General features: G+C 39.0%; 5 protein-coding genes across 5 annotated transcripts; 3 read left to right on the top strand and 2 right to left on the bottom strand.

The window, feature by feature from the left end:
• Window positions 1-6,312: 6,312 nt before the first annotated feature.
• Window positions 6,313-7,704, top strand: CBG12999 (the record flags this gene model as incomplete). The annotated part of the gene is made up of 5 exons (XM_045242178.1): window positions 6,313-6,432; window positions 6,860-6,952; window positions 7,002-7,259; window positions 7,309-7,404; window positions 7,501-7,704. The coding sequence occupies 5 exons, from the start codon at window positions 6,313-6,315 to the stop codon at window positions 7,702-7,704; spliced, it is 771 nt and encodes a 256-aa protein (XP_045095021.1).
• A 1,114-nt stretch (window positions 7,705-8,818) lies between these two features.
• CBG13000 lies at window positions 8,819-10,167 on the top strand (the record flags this gene model as incomplete). The annotated part of the gene is made up of 4 exons (XM_045242177.1): window positions 8,819-9,044; window positions 9,090-9,535; window positions 9,589-9,700; window positions 9,758-10,167. 4 exons carry the CDS (start codon window positions 8,819-8,821, stop codon window positions 10,165-10,167), a joined length of 1,194 nt encoding a protein of 397 aa, XP_045095022.1.
• A 689-nt stretch (window positions 10,168-10,856) lies between these two features.
• CBG13001 lies at window positions 10,857-13,245 on the top strand (the record flags this gene model as incomplete). The annotated part of the gene is made up of 8 exons (XM_002630510.1): window positions 10,857-11,082; window positions 11,131-11,208; window positions 11,568-11,671; window positions 11,721-11,832; window positions 11,879-12,065; window positions 12,867-12,949; window positions 12,996-13,085; window positions 13,130-13,245. Coding segments are annotated over 8 exons (996 nt in total), but the record flags the coding sequence as incomplete, so codon positions are not given.
• Window positions 13,246-14,446: 1,201 nt separating this feature from the next.
• CBG25544 lies at window positions 14,447-14,839 on the bottom strand (the record flags this gene model as incomplete). Its single annotated transcript, XM_045242176.1, has 2 exons — window positions 14,447-14,561; window positions 14,757-14,839. 2 exons carry the CDS (start codon window positions 14,837-14,839, stop codon window positions 14,447-14,449), a joined length of 198 nt encoding a protein of 65 aa, XP_045099357.1.
• Window positions 14,840-15,126: 287 nt separating this feature from the next.
• Window positions 15,127-18,445, bottom strand: Cbr-mks-3 (the record flags this gene model as incomplete). The annotated part of the gene is given in 13 exon segments (XM_045242175.1): window positions 15,127-15,355; window positions 15,368-15,564; window positions 15,607-15,765; window positions 15,810-15,921; window positions 15,969-16,143; window positions 16,191-16,407; window positions 16,456-16,959; window positions 17,001-17,409; window positions 17,455-17,669; window positions 17,713-17,847; window positions 17,898-18,100; window positions 18,143-18,264; window positions 18,312-18,445. 13 exon segments carry the CDS (start codon window positions 18,443-18,445, stop codon window positions 15,127-15,129), a joined length of 2,811 nt encoding a protein of 936 aa, XP_045095023.1.
• Between the last annotated feature and the right edge of the window lie 14 nt (window positions 18,446-18,459).

Genomic DNA, 18,459 nt, shown 5'->3' with positions numbered 1-18,459 from the left:
AAATCTGTGAACGCAAAGTTTTTAATCTAGGCCTGCTTTACACCCTTCAAAGTTTTCAAAAAGATCGGAAACTTACGACAAACGAAACTTGATAGCCGAGCTCCTAACTCTTGAAAATGCTCAAAATCGCCAGAATTCAACTGAAAAGGTACTGTAGTTCAATATATTAGTATCTCCACATTTTCTTCCTGCTTTTACTAAAACTACCTAAGAAATCTCTCGTCTACAAACCATCTATCATCTTCTTCTGTTCTCTTTGTATCCATGAAAACAAGAAGAAGCAATGAAGCGGATCGTCCTCATTTTTGTACCAACTCTTTTGCCTGGCAACTTGTCCATCACCGCCTGACACTTTAATTGCGTCTACCGGAAAACGAATCCTTCCTCTTCTTAGCCCTTTTTCCAACTCTTCCCCCACAAGCACAAAGACAGTTAGGGCCTTCTTTCATGCGCAACATTTGGTGCAGAAGGTTTACCACCCCCGTTGAAAGCAACACTTCCGCCAGTTGACCCACCTATCATAACACTAAATTATTCAACACACGGGCGGTCTGTCGGATGCAACTGCTCCTCCGTGTGCCGCTAGCGTAGGAGACCCCTTTTAACGACATCATTACCTGGTTTACGATCCGACGGTGTTCCCGTTTTTTTTTTGGCGTGCCGTTTTCTCAGATGCCGACACCGTAATTGAGCAGTCATTCTCTCTCTATTCTTTATATTCTCCCACGGGCGGTCATTTGGTCCTCTCTATATTTATCCAGTTATGATTACAGACCACAACATGTTGTTTTTATATTAATAACACTAACACCCCTACCGAATGGGTTTCGCGCATTCCACACCCGAGATGGGTTTCCGATTTCCAAGAAATCTTTTCTCTCGCAATTACCCTTGACCATTAGTGACAAAAAGTGTGACCTCTATAGGAAAAAAACAGAGAAGGCGCACACGACACGAACAGTACAAAAAAGTGTCGCGAGTTGGCAACAAAAAACTTTTCGATATTAATTAAAACATTTTAATGTCATGTCAGAACCTTCCTAATCTATGTACATCATCTACAGTAGTTGCCTTCAGCTTCCTGTTCCCCTTTTCAATTTGACCACTTATTAGGTTGAGTCATCGAGAAAACAATCGGAACGATTGCCACGTCATACCAGATTAGCCTTCTGGCGAATTGTGTTACGGAAGTCGTTCCCATGGCATCGTAAACCATGAATCTGCCACGAAGTATTTCTTCTTGGAGAATTTATGGTCTCTATGTGTGGTGACAAAACGGCACTTTTCAAGTTTTCCGTCGCCCTTTTTTCCACTCGTTCAATGTCATCTGAAACACACTCCGTAATTAACTAGGAGGTGTCACGCAATCCGGCTTTTTTTTGAGAAGGGGCCCTAATTTGGATCCAAAGATTCAAATAGATTCACCACATGAGATGCTCAAGATGTTAATGGCATGAATCGCTCCCGCTGAGAGATCTCATTAGTTTTTGAAGAATCTCTGCTCATCTGTATTATGTTGTCTTGTCGTGGTTCTGTTCGGTACTGCCGATCAGCTGTGTCCATTCAGAACACACATCATTATCCAGAAGAGAGTCCCCATATGGTGCCCTTAGCTTTTCGTTATTCTCTCTTTTTCTTCTTTTTTCTCGCCGGCGCGTCTGTCTTTTTTTCACAGATCCATTTTTGCATAACCCAAAAAACAGAAGAGTCGCATAATTATCTCTGCAGGTGGTGTTATTTAGATATGTTTCTGATGAGGGTGGGTAGTAGGAAGAAAAGAGAAAGAATAAGAAGAACCGATATGAATTCGAGAAAGCTGACATTTTGATGGATTCTGTTACACTTGGAGAAGAAGTACACACTCCGCCAAGTACACGTAAACAAGTTGTACAAGACGAATGTGCATATCGCCTTTCGATTGATTACATTTTAATCGCAACACACATTCAATGACAGCTTGGGTATGCCTTCTCGATGGAGAGTCTGAATGATTCTATTTTTTAGAACATGACAAAGGGAGAAATTATATCAGACTTCTGGAGTTCTAAATTTAAGACGGGTTCTAGACTTCTCAAACTTTAAAAGTAGTCCAAAAACGCTTCAGTACTAATCCGTTGGGATCTTTATCAAAGGCAACTTCTGGTCGGAGGTTGGTCAGATTCCGGGTAATAACCAAACTCCGACAAACTTTTGACCATATTCCGACCTGTTAGTTGTTAAACTATTAACTTCCGACAAAAATCTGATAATGGCCCGCTCTCCAGCCGTTTTTGGTCCGTTTCCCGCTAGAACCTGACAAATACTTCTGACCAGAAGTTACAAACCGACATCCGAGTAGATCCTTTGATTTCCAAGGAGTTGAATGGATCAGCTTCTTTTTTAACTAACTCCATCATCTCTTGCCTAATACGTTATCCCAGTGGGAACTTTTCACCTTCCTCACTTCACATACGTCTCAAGTCAAGTATCATATTTAGTAGTATTTTCCTCTATCAAAACAATCCACAAATCTCCCGCAACGAGGTGATGATGAGGTGACAAATTGATTTATGTACTTCCCGATGTGACCACCCTACTGTTATTCTTTCTCTCTTCACAATTCCCAGATTGTTCAATTACATAACCTGGCAGCAGATGCAGAAGGCCTCCCCATGTATAGATGTTATCGTTCTCATACCCGGAAAAAGAGTGAAAAAATTGGGGTTGTGAATGTTGCAGCTGCGTCGTCTACACTTTTTGTGATTGCGCAAGCCCTCCTGTCCTCCACAAATTTTTTTTCAAATTCTACCCATTTTTTTTAATTTCTTTCTTCTTTTTTGTATGAGGAAGAAGAATACCTGGGTAGCACTTGAGAGGAGGTAGTATGCACACTCACGGACTGTCAAATTTGCAATTCGATGTGGGAAAGTGATTGGTTGATAGTTGGAGAGAAGGACTCTCTAAATGTCAAATTGCCTGCTCTTTCCAAAAAGAGCTGGGCTGTTGACTTTGATGACCGCCAAAACGCTTTGATCCTGACTAGTTTTGGACCGAGAGCTATGACTAATGAAAACAGAAGGTTTCGAAACATGAAGAGGGGAAAAATAGATGAGTTTGTAGTACTAGGCGGATTGGAAGCTTTTGAAGCGGAAGCGAGCAAATGAGCACTAAATAGAAAACAGATTCAGGAAAACAAAAGGGTTCGAAGCGGGGACAAAAGAGTGACCTGCTCACTAGAATAACTGAAAGTATCAATAATTAGGAACTTCAGGGTTCTAGGGCGATTATCAGAGCCATCGAATTATGGATTATCTGAGAATTTAGATAAAAAGTTCCTGATTGAAAGCTATTTCAGTGTCATTCTTAATGAGCTACTCAGCTACAGTGTTGGCCATAAGTTTATGTTTTTCAGGTGATTTTGACCATTTTCAAGAGTCTGTAGCTCGGCTGTCAAGTTTCCGATCATTATGAAAGTTTTGGAGGGTATAAAACATGCCTAGATTGAAAAATTTGCATTTACAGAATGTTTTGAAAATTCCTAGTTTTTAAGGTATTCGCCGATTTCCGGAAGAGACCTCATTTTTTCCTGTTGTCTTACTGAAGACGGAAAAAAGCAGGTGTCTTTCAGAAACCGGCAAATAGCTGGAAAATTAGGAATTTTCCAAAAAATTTAATAAATGCAAAGTTTTCAATCTAGGTCTGTTTTATAACCTCCAAAATTTTCAAAGTGATCGGAAACTTGATGGCCGAGCTACAGACCCCTGAAAATGGTCAAAATCAAATAAAAAATTCGTTTTTCATATACCGTAAAACCTCTAATAGAACGACACCCGGATCGTCCACTTTGAGCCTATATATCTCATTTTCTGTGAAAGATATCAAAAAGTGGCTAACTAGTAAAATGTTGCTGATATCCTGATAAACATTTTACTAGTTAGCCACTTTTGTCGTTCTATTAGAGGTTTTACGGTAATTATGGACATCACTGTGTTTCTCATAACTTCTTTGAAATTTTTATTAACATAAATTTGTCTCTATCACATTGTAACAATTCTCGTGTTTTCAATTTCTACCTGTCAATATTTCAAAAATCCCATTCCAACACCATGTACCAGCCAACCACCCGCACAGCTCTTCTTCCTATCCCATCCCAATCCCATTATCACACCCGAATCGGAATACGAACACTCCTCGTTTCCCGTTATCTCTGTGACAACCGTGTGCGCAGCACTAATTTACAGAATTTACGAGCTTTTTTGATTATCATCGAACACACGACACACCGTGTACTGGTCAACTCTCGGGGGTCACTCTGATGGCTGGAGAGAAGGGAGACGAGGAGGAGGAGAGAAGAGAACTATTCACAAAGTGGGCGGAGTCAAGGGAAGAGGAAGAAGAGGGTTGTTTCATTTCTCTTCATTTCGAGCTGGATGCTGATTGTCGTTTTCTTCCGTTACCCTTCTTCTTCCCAGTCATTTTGACTTCTATAGTACCTCAAATTTCATCATCATCATCATCATCATAATCATCACCGCCCGTGTCGACGCTCCTTAATTAGGACACCGGGTGTTGTTTGGACAATGAATACAAATTGTGCAAGATTGCTGTCTGACACGTCTTCGCCTTCTATTCATACTCCTCTAATTTCAGTAGTTTTTGTATTGTTCTCTGTTTTTTCTAAGCATCCTTCGTACACCGTATGGTGTGTTTCTATCTGTATTTATTGCATCTGCAGATGTGAGTATTTACAAGGATTACTGTAATTGTGGGGTTATACGAGGGATATAAGGCGACGAGGGGGCTTGTAGTAGGTGCGCGAAACTATAGTCATCAGATGCTATCTCGATTCGCTAATTAGGATTGTGCAATCGCAATCACGCTCCAACAGCCAGGCAGTCGTCTCTCGGATGCATTTGCATGAATTCCCGAACTTCTTGCCCTCCCGTAAAGTTTTGGGAATTAGGAAAGGATAGTTGAATACCTTTTTGACTATTCTATTATACGACCTAAATCTTTTTTCGGAGAGTCTTTGGCAGGTTTCAAACCCCTGCCCCGCCTCCTTTTTCTTCCTGTGTGGGACATGGCAATTAACAAGCGGGCCTGTCGTTCACAATCATCCACATACGGGTCACTGGATTCTAAGTGGCCTGCTCGAATTCTGGAGACAGGTAAACTGTGTTTCCGCTCCAACACCTGTTTGCTACATCCCTTCCGTTTCTAGTCAACCGAAACTAAACGAAAAATTTTTCGATGTGATGAATTTCTAATAATTCCAAATCTTGGAGATACTAATTCATATTCATATTTTCTAAAGGACATCCCCATCATTTTCATAATCCTCCCTAGTGCACCGTATGGCACACACACCCACGGCTTGTAAACACCCATAACGTCTTCATCATGTCGCTGTAAATCTATCACTGCCTTTACGACCACTTCCCGAATAAGGAGCGGAGAGCATCGGGGGGAAAGGAGGTCGTAAAAACGATGTGGGCGGAGTCAAAAGAAGAAACCTCCTGTGGAAATGTGTCAGTAGGGAGTCGATGTCTTTTTCTTTTTCTTGATGAGTAGTCTAAATATTTACCCTCATAATAGAGAGAAAAAATCATCAGTAGCTATATATTTTAGCACTTTCTTTTCGGCTGTTCCCCTCTTCTCATCTTTAGTGTTCACACCCTTTCTTTTCCTCTCCATATACCGACTTATTCTCATTCAACGAACCTAATCAGACCAGTGTCTTCTTCATTGAAATTTCCTGTACCACTTCCTTTCCATTGGGACGCCCAATCTCAAATTTGTTTGTACCCACTCCATGCTTCCTCTTGTTGTCCAATAATTAAGCTCTACCACCACCACCACCATCATGGTCTTCTTTTTGACCTCCCGACGACTTCTGACTTTTTCAAGAAAAGATGCTGCTACTACTACGAATAGTAGCTGCATGCTTTCATATAAAAACAGATTGAATTTCTCGAGGCGTCTCTTTCCCTTCGAGCCACCGGACTAATTTGTACTGCTCCCCTGCTCTGCCTTGGTCTCAGTTTTCTGCCGTGTCCGTTCTAATTGAAAGTGACCTATCAGCTTTCAAAGCTGCTTTTCCGCGGGTTCGTCCGCTTCGTCCGGTCCTTCCCTGCCTTCAATTATGCAACACTTTCTTGTAGTTAAATTTCCCTCCCTCTTCCGAAAAGCTTCTTCTCCTTATACTTTTCCTCTCATCTTCTACTTCTTAAGCACTTGTGTGTGAAACATCAACATAAACACATCGGAACAATATTCGTCTTCTTCTTCTTCATTTCATTTGTTTATAAACAACACATGGCGGCTTCTTACAGAATGCTCTTCCGATCCATCGTCTCGTCTGTTCTGATCCTTGGCGCCGTTTCTGCCAACTCGCTCATCAATCCTTCAAATCTAACGGACGACTTTTGCAAGAACGGAGGATCCTTGGTTAATGTGAGTGTCAACTTTTCTTAACCATCACTTCAAATTGGGTCATATATTTACCTCTTCATCTTAATTCGTAAAAAGACAAAATTTCGTGCTTGGCTTCTTTTCTCCCATTTACTCATCTTTTTTCGTCTTCTTCACCACTTTTTTAATGCACATATGGTGGCATTTGAAAAGGCGGTCAGAGAGGGTTAATTCCGTGTGACATGGGACTGACCGGGATTACATGAAGACCACCGAGAAACATGCTACAATTGGGTGGCCCAAAGGGCTCTCATCGGTCATGCCGTCGGTGCACAAGGAGCCACTCAAAAAAAGGATTAGTGGGTCGAGTTGCGCGGCATGGGGTAGAACTGTTCTATGGGAAATAACCAATCAAAGCTTAAATTAAGCAAAAGATTGCCTTTTGAAAATAATTATTGAACAATTTCAGGGAAAATGCGAATGCACTCTCCGATATGAAGGTACCCAATGTGAACGAGAAAGATGTTTGAATGGAGGACGTAGGCATTCCGCGAAAGGAGTGGTAAGAATGATTTTAATAAGGTGACAATGTCTCTAAACTCAATTTCCAGGTTCGTTGTCACTGTCCATACGGTCTTTCTGGAGACAGATGCGAGAAAGTGACCTATTGCGAGCCAGGAAAAGGAAAACTGATTGAAGGAAAATGCGAGTGTTTCGAGAGATGGACTGGACTCTTCTGTAATATGCGAACATGTTTCAATGGGATCCCAACTGGCGGACTTGACGGATTCTGCCTTTGTGATGTCGGCTACACTGGACCATTCTGTGATGCCCCACTCATTTGCGAGAATGGAGGAAGTGTGACACAGGTGAGCGAGAAGGGGAGAGTGAAAGATGAATAATTCATAATATTTACAGGAGAATGAATGTTCCTGCACTGCCGGATACACTGGAGATCATTGTGAACAATGCGCGATTGGATACATCAAGGAGGCACAATACTGTGTGCCAGAGGTCAGTCGAAAGGTGGTGTGCTTGTTTTCCGTTTGTTGCATGTTATATTTTCCCTCATTATATTGTGAAATATATTTCATAAGATAATTTTTTTAGGTCTCCGAATCTTCCCTTCTCGCTCATACTGGCTCTCTTGGAAACCGTCCATTCGCATGGCCAATCGTTCTCATGGGATGTGCTGCTGCAATCGCATTCGTAGTTCTTGCCCTTACCGTAATCTTTGCCGTCCGAAAATGGAGCAGCAAGCCATCTCGTGTCAACTCGGTTCAAGGAGATCCAGAAAATGGAACTGATGTCTAAATCTTTTATTTATTTTTCTTCTATTCAGTTCTTCTATTTCCGGTCTCACCTCCAGCCCTTGAATGTCCATTCTGGTCTTATCTAATACCAACTTTTTAGTATCCTCATAGTCTTTTTAATTTTTTATTACTCCTCTCAATGTATATACATATCCCTTCTATCGCATTTACAAGCCATTAACCTCTCCTCTTCTATATTCTCTTTGCCTTTTCTTACTTCTTCTTCTGAAATGTCTTCCTTTTCTCTACTGGTAACTTTTTCGCTCTCAAAGAGTGTTGTCTACGCCAATTCTTCACCTTTCCTCTGTTTTTTTCTTGTTTTCATTGTATCTAGGCACTTACTTGATTGTAGCTTATGAATTTTCATTTTTATTATTCATTAAAATAGCCCTAATAAACAGCTAACTATTATTCGGAGTAAATCTGAAGTACTCTTGAAAACATTTTCAAGTTTTTTACTATGAAAAGAGCAAAAATTTGGAATTTTATTGGAAAATTCAAAATGGGTCTGGTTTAGGGACAGTGTAATGCAATTGCAGACATATTGTAAACACTAACAGAAAGTCACCCAAACCATCAAATTTGAATTTGAATATCTCGGTTACTGTAAGAAATATCAAGAAAAGGTCAACCGACAAAATATTTTCGGTTTTATTGTGAACATTTTTTCAGTTGACCATTTTCAGATATCTCTCACAGGAACCGAGATATATGAACTCACATTCAAAGTTAACGTGTTGGGTGGCCTTCTATTAGAGACTTTGGGCCGCCACACTATCAAGTTTGAGCTCAAATTATTTCGGCTGCTATGAGAGATACCAAAAATATGTCAATTGATAACATATCGATGATATTATGATAAATAATTTATCAGTTGACAACTTTTTCGTATCTCTCACAGGAACACAGAGATGTTGGCTCAAAGTGAACAATTAGAGGCTTTATTACAGGTTTTACGGTAAGACACTGTTCAAAATGTTTTCGCGAAAAAACCCCCATTGTTTCTTGTTGAAAGATCAAAGCTAAACGACGATGCAATCCGGCTTTATCTCTTATCAATCACCCAACAATACCTTGTCTCCATCATCGAGGTTCATTCTCGTTTTCTTTTTTCCATGATTCTGAGGCCTTCGATTTTCCTCCTTTTCTTTACAACATGCCTAATTTTTGCTGCACGAATCGATTTACAAAATACTGGAGGTGACGATTCAGAAGAGGAAGAACTCGATGAGCAACTTACTGATAAGAAATCAAAATCGATGTATGAGTTTTTATATAAGAGACTGAATCAAGAAGTGGTTCCAAAAAAGAAATTAGCTCCAGCTGTTTATACAATTCCTGGTGAGAAATTATTGAATGAAACTCTCACTGCAATTTTATTTTTAGGACCCCAAGAACCTCTACCCGGACGTTCGCATCCTGGAGACTACTGGCCAGTGTTCCCATTTCAAAATCAGTATTCTGGAGGTCTTGATCTAGATCCTTCGATTTCTCGTCACATCGGAGGGGATTTGAATATTGCTGTTCCATCATGGGGCGTTCTAGATATTTATGGACGCTTCTTCAACAGAATTCATGATACCACTTCTAAATTTGGATACGTTAATCATCCAGTTAACATGTTAGATTTGGAGAAGGAAGACTTTGTGAAATTGATGAGTGATCCTGCTGTGCATGCTAATAGAAGTGAGTCGAATTTTTTTCTCGGAGATAAAAATGTTATTACAGTGGCACATCCAACTCTTCCACTTGGAAAGTTTGCAAAGACTTATGTTCCATTGAACTGCAAACCGCCACTGTGTAATCCATACCAGATGAACTTTGGACTTGGTGTAAGTGAAATAAACTTCGGTGGAATTTTAAAATTATTTCTCTTAATTTTCAGATCGAACACGATTGGGGAGGCTCCGATGGAGTCGAAGGAGATATCGATGTTCCTATTCCGATTTCTAAAGGAATGGCGTACAGAATGCCATTCGGAGGAAAAGTGTATTACAGTAAGTTTAGGCAAAATTGATTTCATTGTACTTTTTATCGTTACCGAAAAATTTCAGACCGCGAAAACGTCACTGTTACGTATGGTCAGAATTTGGGTCCGATCGAGCCTTTCTCCAGTCTTTTTGACTATCAAAAACACAGAGATCCTGCTTTGGCAATCCCGAGGCGGTGGACGAGAAGTATTCGAGAACCTGTCGAGATGCAGAGACCGATGACGAATACAAGAAAGGAAATGACGATGCCTGAAATGGCTTATATGCTTCAAATGGAAGATTTTGCTCACAATCAGTATGAATTTATGCAAAAAGTGCCGGAATACTGGCTACAGCCACCTCCGATCTACGATGCTAGGCAATTTTATCCCACAATGATGGTCCCTCAGGTGATTGGAGAAGGAAGACATGGACCCATTATAAGGCGAAGAAAATACAGATTAATACCAAATTACCCCTATGTTTATATGTAAAAACTTTGGCTCTTTATGAAAAGGGGGGCCCATGAGAAAAGGGGGGCCAACTCAAAAGGGGGGGGGGCCCAAGTGGAAAAATTATGCCTGAGTTGATATTTACCGATTTTTTCAAGTTTTGTGACCGTTTCCATTAAAATGTCGAACTTTGAACACTTTTCATAATTTTTTGAAAATTTCAGTTTATGTCATTTTTTGCATATTTTATGTCTATTTTTTTGTTACTAATTGTAAGCCTGGAAAAATCTTAAACTAGCTGAATAACTTCAAATGACACAGTTACAATGGAAAAATAGTGTTGTTCATGCAAAAAACCGGTCTAAACTGAAATTTTTTGAAGTTACAAATTTTTGTGGAAACATGCGCAAAGTACAAAATTTTTATAGAAGCATTCGAAAAACTTGAAAAAATTGGCAAATATTAACTTAGTCCACATTTTTACCTATGGGCCCCCCCTTTTGACTTGGGCCCCCCCCTTTTTCTCATGGCCTCCCCCTTTTCTCATGGGCCCCCTTTGTCATAAAGAGCCAAAACTTTAATGTTTTGGCTTGTAATGTAATAAGATACACCTAATAAATGAAATGAACGCTATGATCCCAGTGCCGATAATCCTGTTTATCATTGCTTCTTGTTTTTGAAACAATCTCGGTGTTTCTTACAAATGATGCATTCTCAGTTCTTATTCTTTCATGCGTCTTATTCACCAGGTGCTTTTTCTTCTCGTTTTTCTCGCTTATGTCGATTCAAAAGCAAAGTTAGATCTTCAAAATCAAGGAGAAGTGGAAGAAGAAGACGATGATACTGATAATGACGATGGGCCACAGGGAAAAGATGTTTATTCGTTTTTAGCTAGCAGAATGAATCAAGATCTTGGATTGAAAAAAAGAAAGAAGGCGAATATTTATAAAATCCCTGGTAAGCTTTTTTTGTTATCCATGAATTTTTATACTTTTTGGTTTTTAGGACCACAAGAGCCTCTACCCGGCCGCTCTCACGATGGTGACTACTGGCCAGTTTTCCCATTTCAAAATCAGTTTTCGGGAGGACTAGATCTGGATCCATCTACTTCAAGAGTATGTTCTTCTGGTTGGAACTAATAGCATTCTTGTTTTTCAGCACATCGGAGGCGACATGAACTTTGCTGTTCCTTCTTGGGGTATGCTGGATATTTACGGACGTTTCTATAACAGGTGGGCTACTGAAAAATCTTCTGAAAATCTTAATCCGGAAAGTTTAGAGTGCAAGATACTATGACCAAGTTCGGTTACTTGAATCATCCAGTGAATATGTTGGATTTGGAGAAGGAGGACTTTGTGAAGTTGATGAGCGATCCTGCAGTGCAGGCAAATAGAAGTGAGCAAATTTTCTGAGGAGACAATTTAAAATTTCGTGCTTTCCAGGAGCTCACCCCACACTTCCGATGGGTAAATTTGGAAAGCAGTACATGCCGATGTCTTGTAAACCACCATTATGTAATCCATATCACATGAATTTCATGCTTGGAGTGAGTTAACTTTAAAATACATTTCTTTCCAGAAACAAGAGAATTTTAGATCGAGCACGAATGGGGAGGGTCGGATGGAATGGAAGGAGACATTGACGTGGCCGTTCCGATGTCGAAAGGAGTTGCCTATCGGTTCCCGTTCTCTGGAAACTTGTATTACAGTAAGATTTTTGTTTTAGAATTCCCCATATACAAAACGTTTTTCAGACCGCGACAACATGACAGTTCATTATGGGCAGAATTTGTCACCAATCGATCCTTTTGCAAGTTTATTCGACTATCAAAAAAATCGTGATCCAGCTCTTGCTAATGCAGTTCCTAGAAGATGGCCAAGAAGTATTAGAGAACCTGTTCCAGACATGCACAAGAATATAGGACAGGTAGATCGAAATATGTATGAGGTTCCATTCCAAATGGCAATGATGCCGATTTTGAATACAGTAAGTTGTCTTTGATTTTTGAAAGATGTGGAACCTGAATTTTCAGCCACCATTCTACAATGCATTCCAAGTCGAACCTCGACCAATGATTCCACTTCGAAGAGCACCGCCCAGGAGACGAAGACATGTGGTTTATGATCCAAGACTCCCAGTTTTTATCCCTAATCCCAATTTCTACCAATACCCATATTTCTAATATTTCATAATAATTGTGTCAAATAATAATAAATGTAATAAGTGAGTGACCACAACATCTTCCTGAATAAACTCTTCACAATGAACAAGCCAGAGCAGGAAGTAGGTTGAAGTGGATCATGTACTTGTGTTCGAAACGCAAATAGAGTCCGGTCATCGAATAATTCGAAGAGTCAAAATGACACATTCAGTCCAAAAGATGTGGATCATCGTTGTTTTGCTTTTTTCGATTGAAAACTGTAAGTTTTCCCACAGATAACGGTAAAATTATTATCAGGTTTTCAGTCTGTCTGACATGTAGAATAGAAAGTTCTCTTCATGGAATCTACAGAAAACAATCGAAGGATCTGATGCCAGCTGAAGGAACTGGAAGACAGAATATCATATACGAAGACGTGAGTTTCAAAAGATTTCGAAATGTTGCAACTCCATTACAGATCACACTTACGGCGACATCAATCAGCAACTATGGTGATTGCTATACCAAATATGGGCCGTCCTATATTATGGGATTGAAGTAAAAAACTAATTTTGAATCTGAAAAACAACATTTTTCACAGAAGAATGGGTCGTCCAATTTGTTTTCGATGCCTGACACCAATCCTACTTTCTCAAAATGTTCTTCATTTAGCTCACCAATATGGTTACTTCCCGATTCATATTATCCTATATAATAATTTTTGTTTTAGAAGAAAATTGCTACGAAACTGAAAAAGAGGCAAAAATGACTTGCTTTGACTCAGCACTTGTAACAATATCAGACGGAGCACTTTTGTTTCGTAAGTTTTAAGAAGATTATTTAACTCCAAATCTAAACGTTCAGGCACTTCTGATGAGCAAGCAGCTAGTTGCAGTCCAATTGATGGGCGGTTTGAAGTCTCTTACAGAATGAATGACGCTGCTTTGAGCTGTGAATCTGGAGAAGGAACTACGGTAAGACCAGAATAAAGAAAAATAAGCGAATCGGACTTCAGGCCAACAACTGTGATTCATCCTCAAAAATCCACATTCAATTCAAGAATTGCTCTTTTCCAGATTTTGGTAGATTTTTCTCAATTTTTTCCGAATTTAAACCTCAAATAACTTAATTCTAGATATGACTCTCCGATGTATCGGATCTTGGAGAGATAGGAAAAATCAGCAATATTTCATAGTGCAGAACGAAGAAAATGAAGAATATCGATGCGGAGTTTGTTTGAAATCAAAAATTTCTCTCAAAAACAAAAAAGTTTCAGATTGTCATAGAGGAGACAAATGTTCGGAAGCTGTACTTCGCTAATGACTCATCCTGCTCTTCTCTTTCTATGAAAACTGCATTCGACAGTTATTACTTTCATTCCGGAGCAATCGCAAAACCATTTGCTCCATGTGCGTTTCCAGTGTGGATGCAGGGAGAATTCGATTCAATGCGTGTTTCTTCTAACGAACTACAGTATCTACAGCATCATGTTGGAGCAGTTCCGTTGATTTCTCATTGTGTTAAGACATTTGAAGATAGGGTCATGGTCTTTTCAGAGACAAAATGGTTGGAATAAATTTCAAGTTTGATATCAATGTTATATTTCCAGCGGAGAGCCTCTTGGATACCACTGCTTACTCTTTAATGCTAGGAGCCAAAATCTGATTGAATTCAAGACAAGCATTCCAACGGATAAGTCAAATACCAGCATTTGCACGTATGGTTTCTCTTTGGAATCATCAGCATAATATACTATTTTCAGGAACAATACTCAATGGGAAAACGTACCGTGGTTCTCTTCAGTTGTTCTGAATACTTCTCCTTATCCATGTGGAGTTTTTGGAATCTTCTCCACCCCAAAAACTTTAGATCAAGAATACTGTTACGATGTAGTATTCGATTGCAATGAATCTTCCAAAATGGACATTTTGGCTTATCATTGCAATGATGGTGTTATTTTTGACTGTGAGTTCACAATCTGTTTTGATTATTCTCAAAGTAGAGTTACGTTCGTTTTAGAAAGTTACTTCATAGAATGCCCAGACGCTGTTGATCCCAAAATAAAGTCAGTTTGAGTTTTTGGATATAACACCTTAACGTTTCTTCATAATACCACAAATCTAGAAAAGTTATGGGTCTGATCTCATGAAAACTGAAAAAAAATCGCTGAGTGGCTACCAGTCACCGCAGCGCAAAAATATCACTTTGATTCTTTTCGATGTCATTTTTCTCATTTTCGAACGATTCTTTTTCTTTTGAAGATCGGAATCTTCTGAACCATCCAGAACGATTTGGCCTATAACTTAACATAGGAATTCCAGCAAAATCGTACACATGTTTGGCATCTTGGAAGCACGATGACCGACTTCTAATTTATACAAATCGAGGACATGATGAAAAAGAATGTTTTGTGACTCATTTCCAAGATGGGAAACTATACGTGGCTGCGACCGGTGATCAGTGCGAAAGGAATGTAGACTTCTCCAAAAACCAGGAACTCATCATGATTCTTGAAGAAAAACGTATGTTTGAAATAGATAGGGTCTTTCTCCTGTCTCGTTTAACCTTATCCATTTTCAGAGTCATGTCGAAAGCACACAATGAAGTCTCGGAAACCAGTATCTTCGTTGAAACTCCACGCTTCGCAGATTTTAGAGTTTAATACTTCATTTTCGCCTCCATCAGAAGAGAAAACTACGACAGAGTTGTCAGTTTTATCTGACGAGTTTTGGTTTTCATTCAGCTCAAAAACTTCCATTTATCTCACTCTGATTTTTATGTTATTTATATCTTTATTGTGATAATAGTTCTATATAAAATATGTACAATTTACTTCAATTCCGAAAAAAAAAGAAAATAGCTCAAACTAGGAATCGCTGATCAACCAAACTAGTTTTGATTAAATGGTTTGTAGACAGATATCCGAAAACCATTCGAATAATATGAGAAATCACATAAACAACTGCTCCAGCTAGATATATTGATCCAGACCAGATGTAGAATACTGTAAATCCTAGACATTCGAATGAAGTCCAAGCCCATTCATTTCCATAAACAAAGCATCGAGAGTAGGCAATTTCCACATGGTCTCTGAAAAATTACATTTTTTTATCATTTTCATTTGTTATCTCTGACCTAGTGAAGCTTCCAGTAATTGAAGTATCACTCATTTCCATGTCGAGAAGTGACTCAAGAAATGGTCTATCTCGGACAACATAATCTATATCTGATATCGAATGATCCACAAACTTTTTCAAAAACGAGTTCATCTGGGAGTGAGCTTCGACAGTGGCATTCATCTGAAACAAGTTCTAGAATAGTTTAACTTTTTTGAAAGAAACCTTGGCTGTAACAGCTTCATGTCCCACAACTCCAGATGTCGTCTGCTTAGAAATCGCGGAGATTTCGTCATACTTCGAACGGAACATCTGAGGAAGGTTTACAATAAAGGTTTGTAACTCTGACCCTGTTTCCAGTCCTCTAAATCCGCACAAGTTGTTCTGAAACGTAACTTTTAAAGAAGGATACAAATTTCTTTGCCCACCCTTTCCCTCTGCAAGAATTCGTTCATTTCACTCATTCCAGCATCTCCTTTCCCGTGAACAGATCGTCCGTGAATGTAGTATCCATACAAAGAGTGAGTAAGAGAAAGTACACTGAAAGTGGGTTTTGAACAAAATGAAGAACCGCTAAGTGCACTCACCTGATGTTAGAAACTGAGCAGAGATCAACGAAATTATGAAATGGGTCAGTCACGATGCGCTCAACGATCAGAACTCGTAAAAAGACTTGGATAAAAGCCAAAAATAGGTAAAGGGAGACAGTTATTGCCAGCGTACTAAGAAGTATGGAGAGAGTAGTTGCAGAGTCTGCGCTATCTGTAAATATAAAGAAAAGTTAGATTATTACAACATCAAAAACCAACTTCTTTCAAATCCAGGCTCCACCAATGCGTAGTTCTTTATTTGAAAGTATTCCATCAACAATGTCATCATGATAATTTGAAGCGCCAGAGATGTTTTCCTGTATTGTTGTAGTTCATTCCACTCATTTGCAATCAGATATGTTCTCCACACAACAACAGGCTCTGCTTCTGTTGATTTGTTCAGATCTCGTGACAGAGGCATCCCATGCTCATCAGTCTGAATTTCTTTTGTTTTTTTAACGGCATTTCTCAAAAAGTGGCATACCTGTTTGAGTTTTTGTCTCTCCCAATCAATGAAGAACGTTTCTTGAAAAACTAAAGCTCCCATTGTGAACAGCAACCCGAAAAACTTGAGAACAAGTGCAGAGATGATATAATGGAACAGAGATCTTTCCTGGTCTTCACTAAGCATGTTGTATGAAGCATAAGTCTGAGATTTGTACGCAAAAGTGATCCAGAAAGCAATCAATCCAAATATAATGAAGAATACATCTCCAAGAACGGAAACTTCACAAACGAAGAAATAGAGAATGGAGGACGCATCCACAGCAGATGGTTTCCCTTGTCTCCGTCCCCAACTGTATGAGCATAGAGCAGACCAAAATAAAGATAGTGGGACTACTATCGACAAACAAATCGTCAGCTTCTGATCATATCCAGACGGATCTTTGTGGTACATTACTTCAAGAGAGTTTTCTAGATTCTCTTCTGTTGTGTCATCATACTCAATCGTCAAATATGGTGGATTTATATAACCATCTCTGTCTCTCTGAAAATTATAAATTTTTAAAACGAAAAGTAAAAGTATACCTGGAGAACCACATTAATTCCAATCTTTGCCGCGAATCTCAAAAGTCTCGTTGAGTTATCGAATTGTAAAGTGTAGTCATCCACCAAATAGAATCTGCGAGTAAGAATCCACCGATTTCGATCTTTGTTTGCAAAGTTGGGCAATTGTCCATTGACTCGAATGGCACTATTCAGAACATGCATTGGATACAACTTGGGTCTCCCTTGTTCATCAGTGAACTTCAGATAGACTTCGAAAAGTTTTCTTTCTAAGAAGCTATCGCTGTACGCTTCCTTTCTTATTTTGCACTCTTTGTAGAATCTTCTTCCGAAAACAAATGGAGCAAACGGGTCCAGAAAATCTCCACAGAGCAATAAAGGAATCGTTTCTGATGTGAAGAAACCATCAAATGTCCCATTTACATCATATCTGAAGCAATACATACATAATTTCTAGGAAGTTGTTGAAACGTACCTCGCAAAGAAAAGTTCAAAACGAGAATCATCTTTGAACAAGTACTGATGATCTATCACATTCTCTTTTTCCAGTTCTGAATCATCTGTATTTGCCAGAGCATCCCAAGCATTTTGCCATGGATTGAAAGACCTTTTGATATTTTCCAAAAGTCCGCAAGCATTCAAAGAGAATCCAGCCTCAAAGTTTTGTAGTACACATATATTTGCTAGTGCCTGAAAATGCTTTATTCCGCCAACAACATTGTTCCGAACATACTTCACAACTTTGAACATTCCTTTCAGAACAGGATTTTGCCTCGGTTGATAAATGATTTTCGATGTAGTTGGATTTCATTTCAACTCCGTTTTGTAGCTTGATCCTTGTGTAAACTTTATCGGAATTTGTGAATTTCTGTAGGCAGAAAACTCAAAAGATATATGTAAAATCCCTTGGAAACTCACTTTACCAGGACAAGAATAATCACATTTTTTACACTCTCCGTCATCGTTTTTTGAAAATCCTTCAGCACAATAATCACAAAATGCTCCATTTGACAAAAGATGACCAGCAACATCTCGGTATATTAATACACCCGATTGTGGACAATCGCATGTTCCATTTCGACAATTCAAGCATTCCAGTTGGTCAGGAGATGGAAATGTGCCTTAATTCAAAAATTATATTGACTAGAGTGTGTTTAGAAGACCTGAAGGGCAATCCTGGCAAGTAGGTATGAATCCACTTCTTGAAATTTCTTTTTGCTGAATGTCACATTTGCAGGATAATTGATCAGCAGATGGTACTGTAGAATTTGGACATGTTTCGCATCTAGAAAAAAAACCAAACTCTGAATATATTTTTATTCTGCAAATTACCTCAACTCAATCCTATTGAAAAATTGAATCCTTGTACAGTTTTCTGCCGTAGTGAATGCAATATTTTGAGAGCGGAACTGTGCATTAACATTTGTTAGGTAGCAAAAAATAATATAAATGCAATATTTGAACATGAGAAGAGGAAATG

Source organism: Caenorhabditis briggsae (genome assembly GCF_000004555.2).
Source record: "Caenorhabditis briggsae complete genome, chrII, whole genome shotgun sequence".
Classification (NCBI taxonomy): domain Eukaryota; kingdom Metazoa; phylum Nematoda; class Chromadorea; order Rhabditida; family Rhabditidae; genus Caenorhabditis; species Caenorhabditis briggsae.
This window is presented reverse-complemented; position numbering and strand designations above follow the sequence as displayed.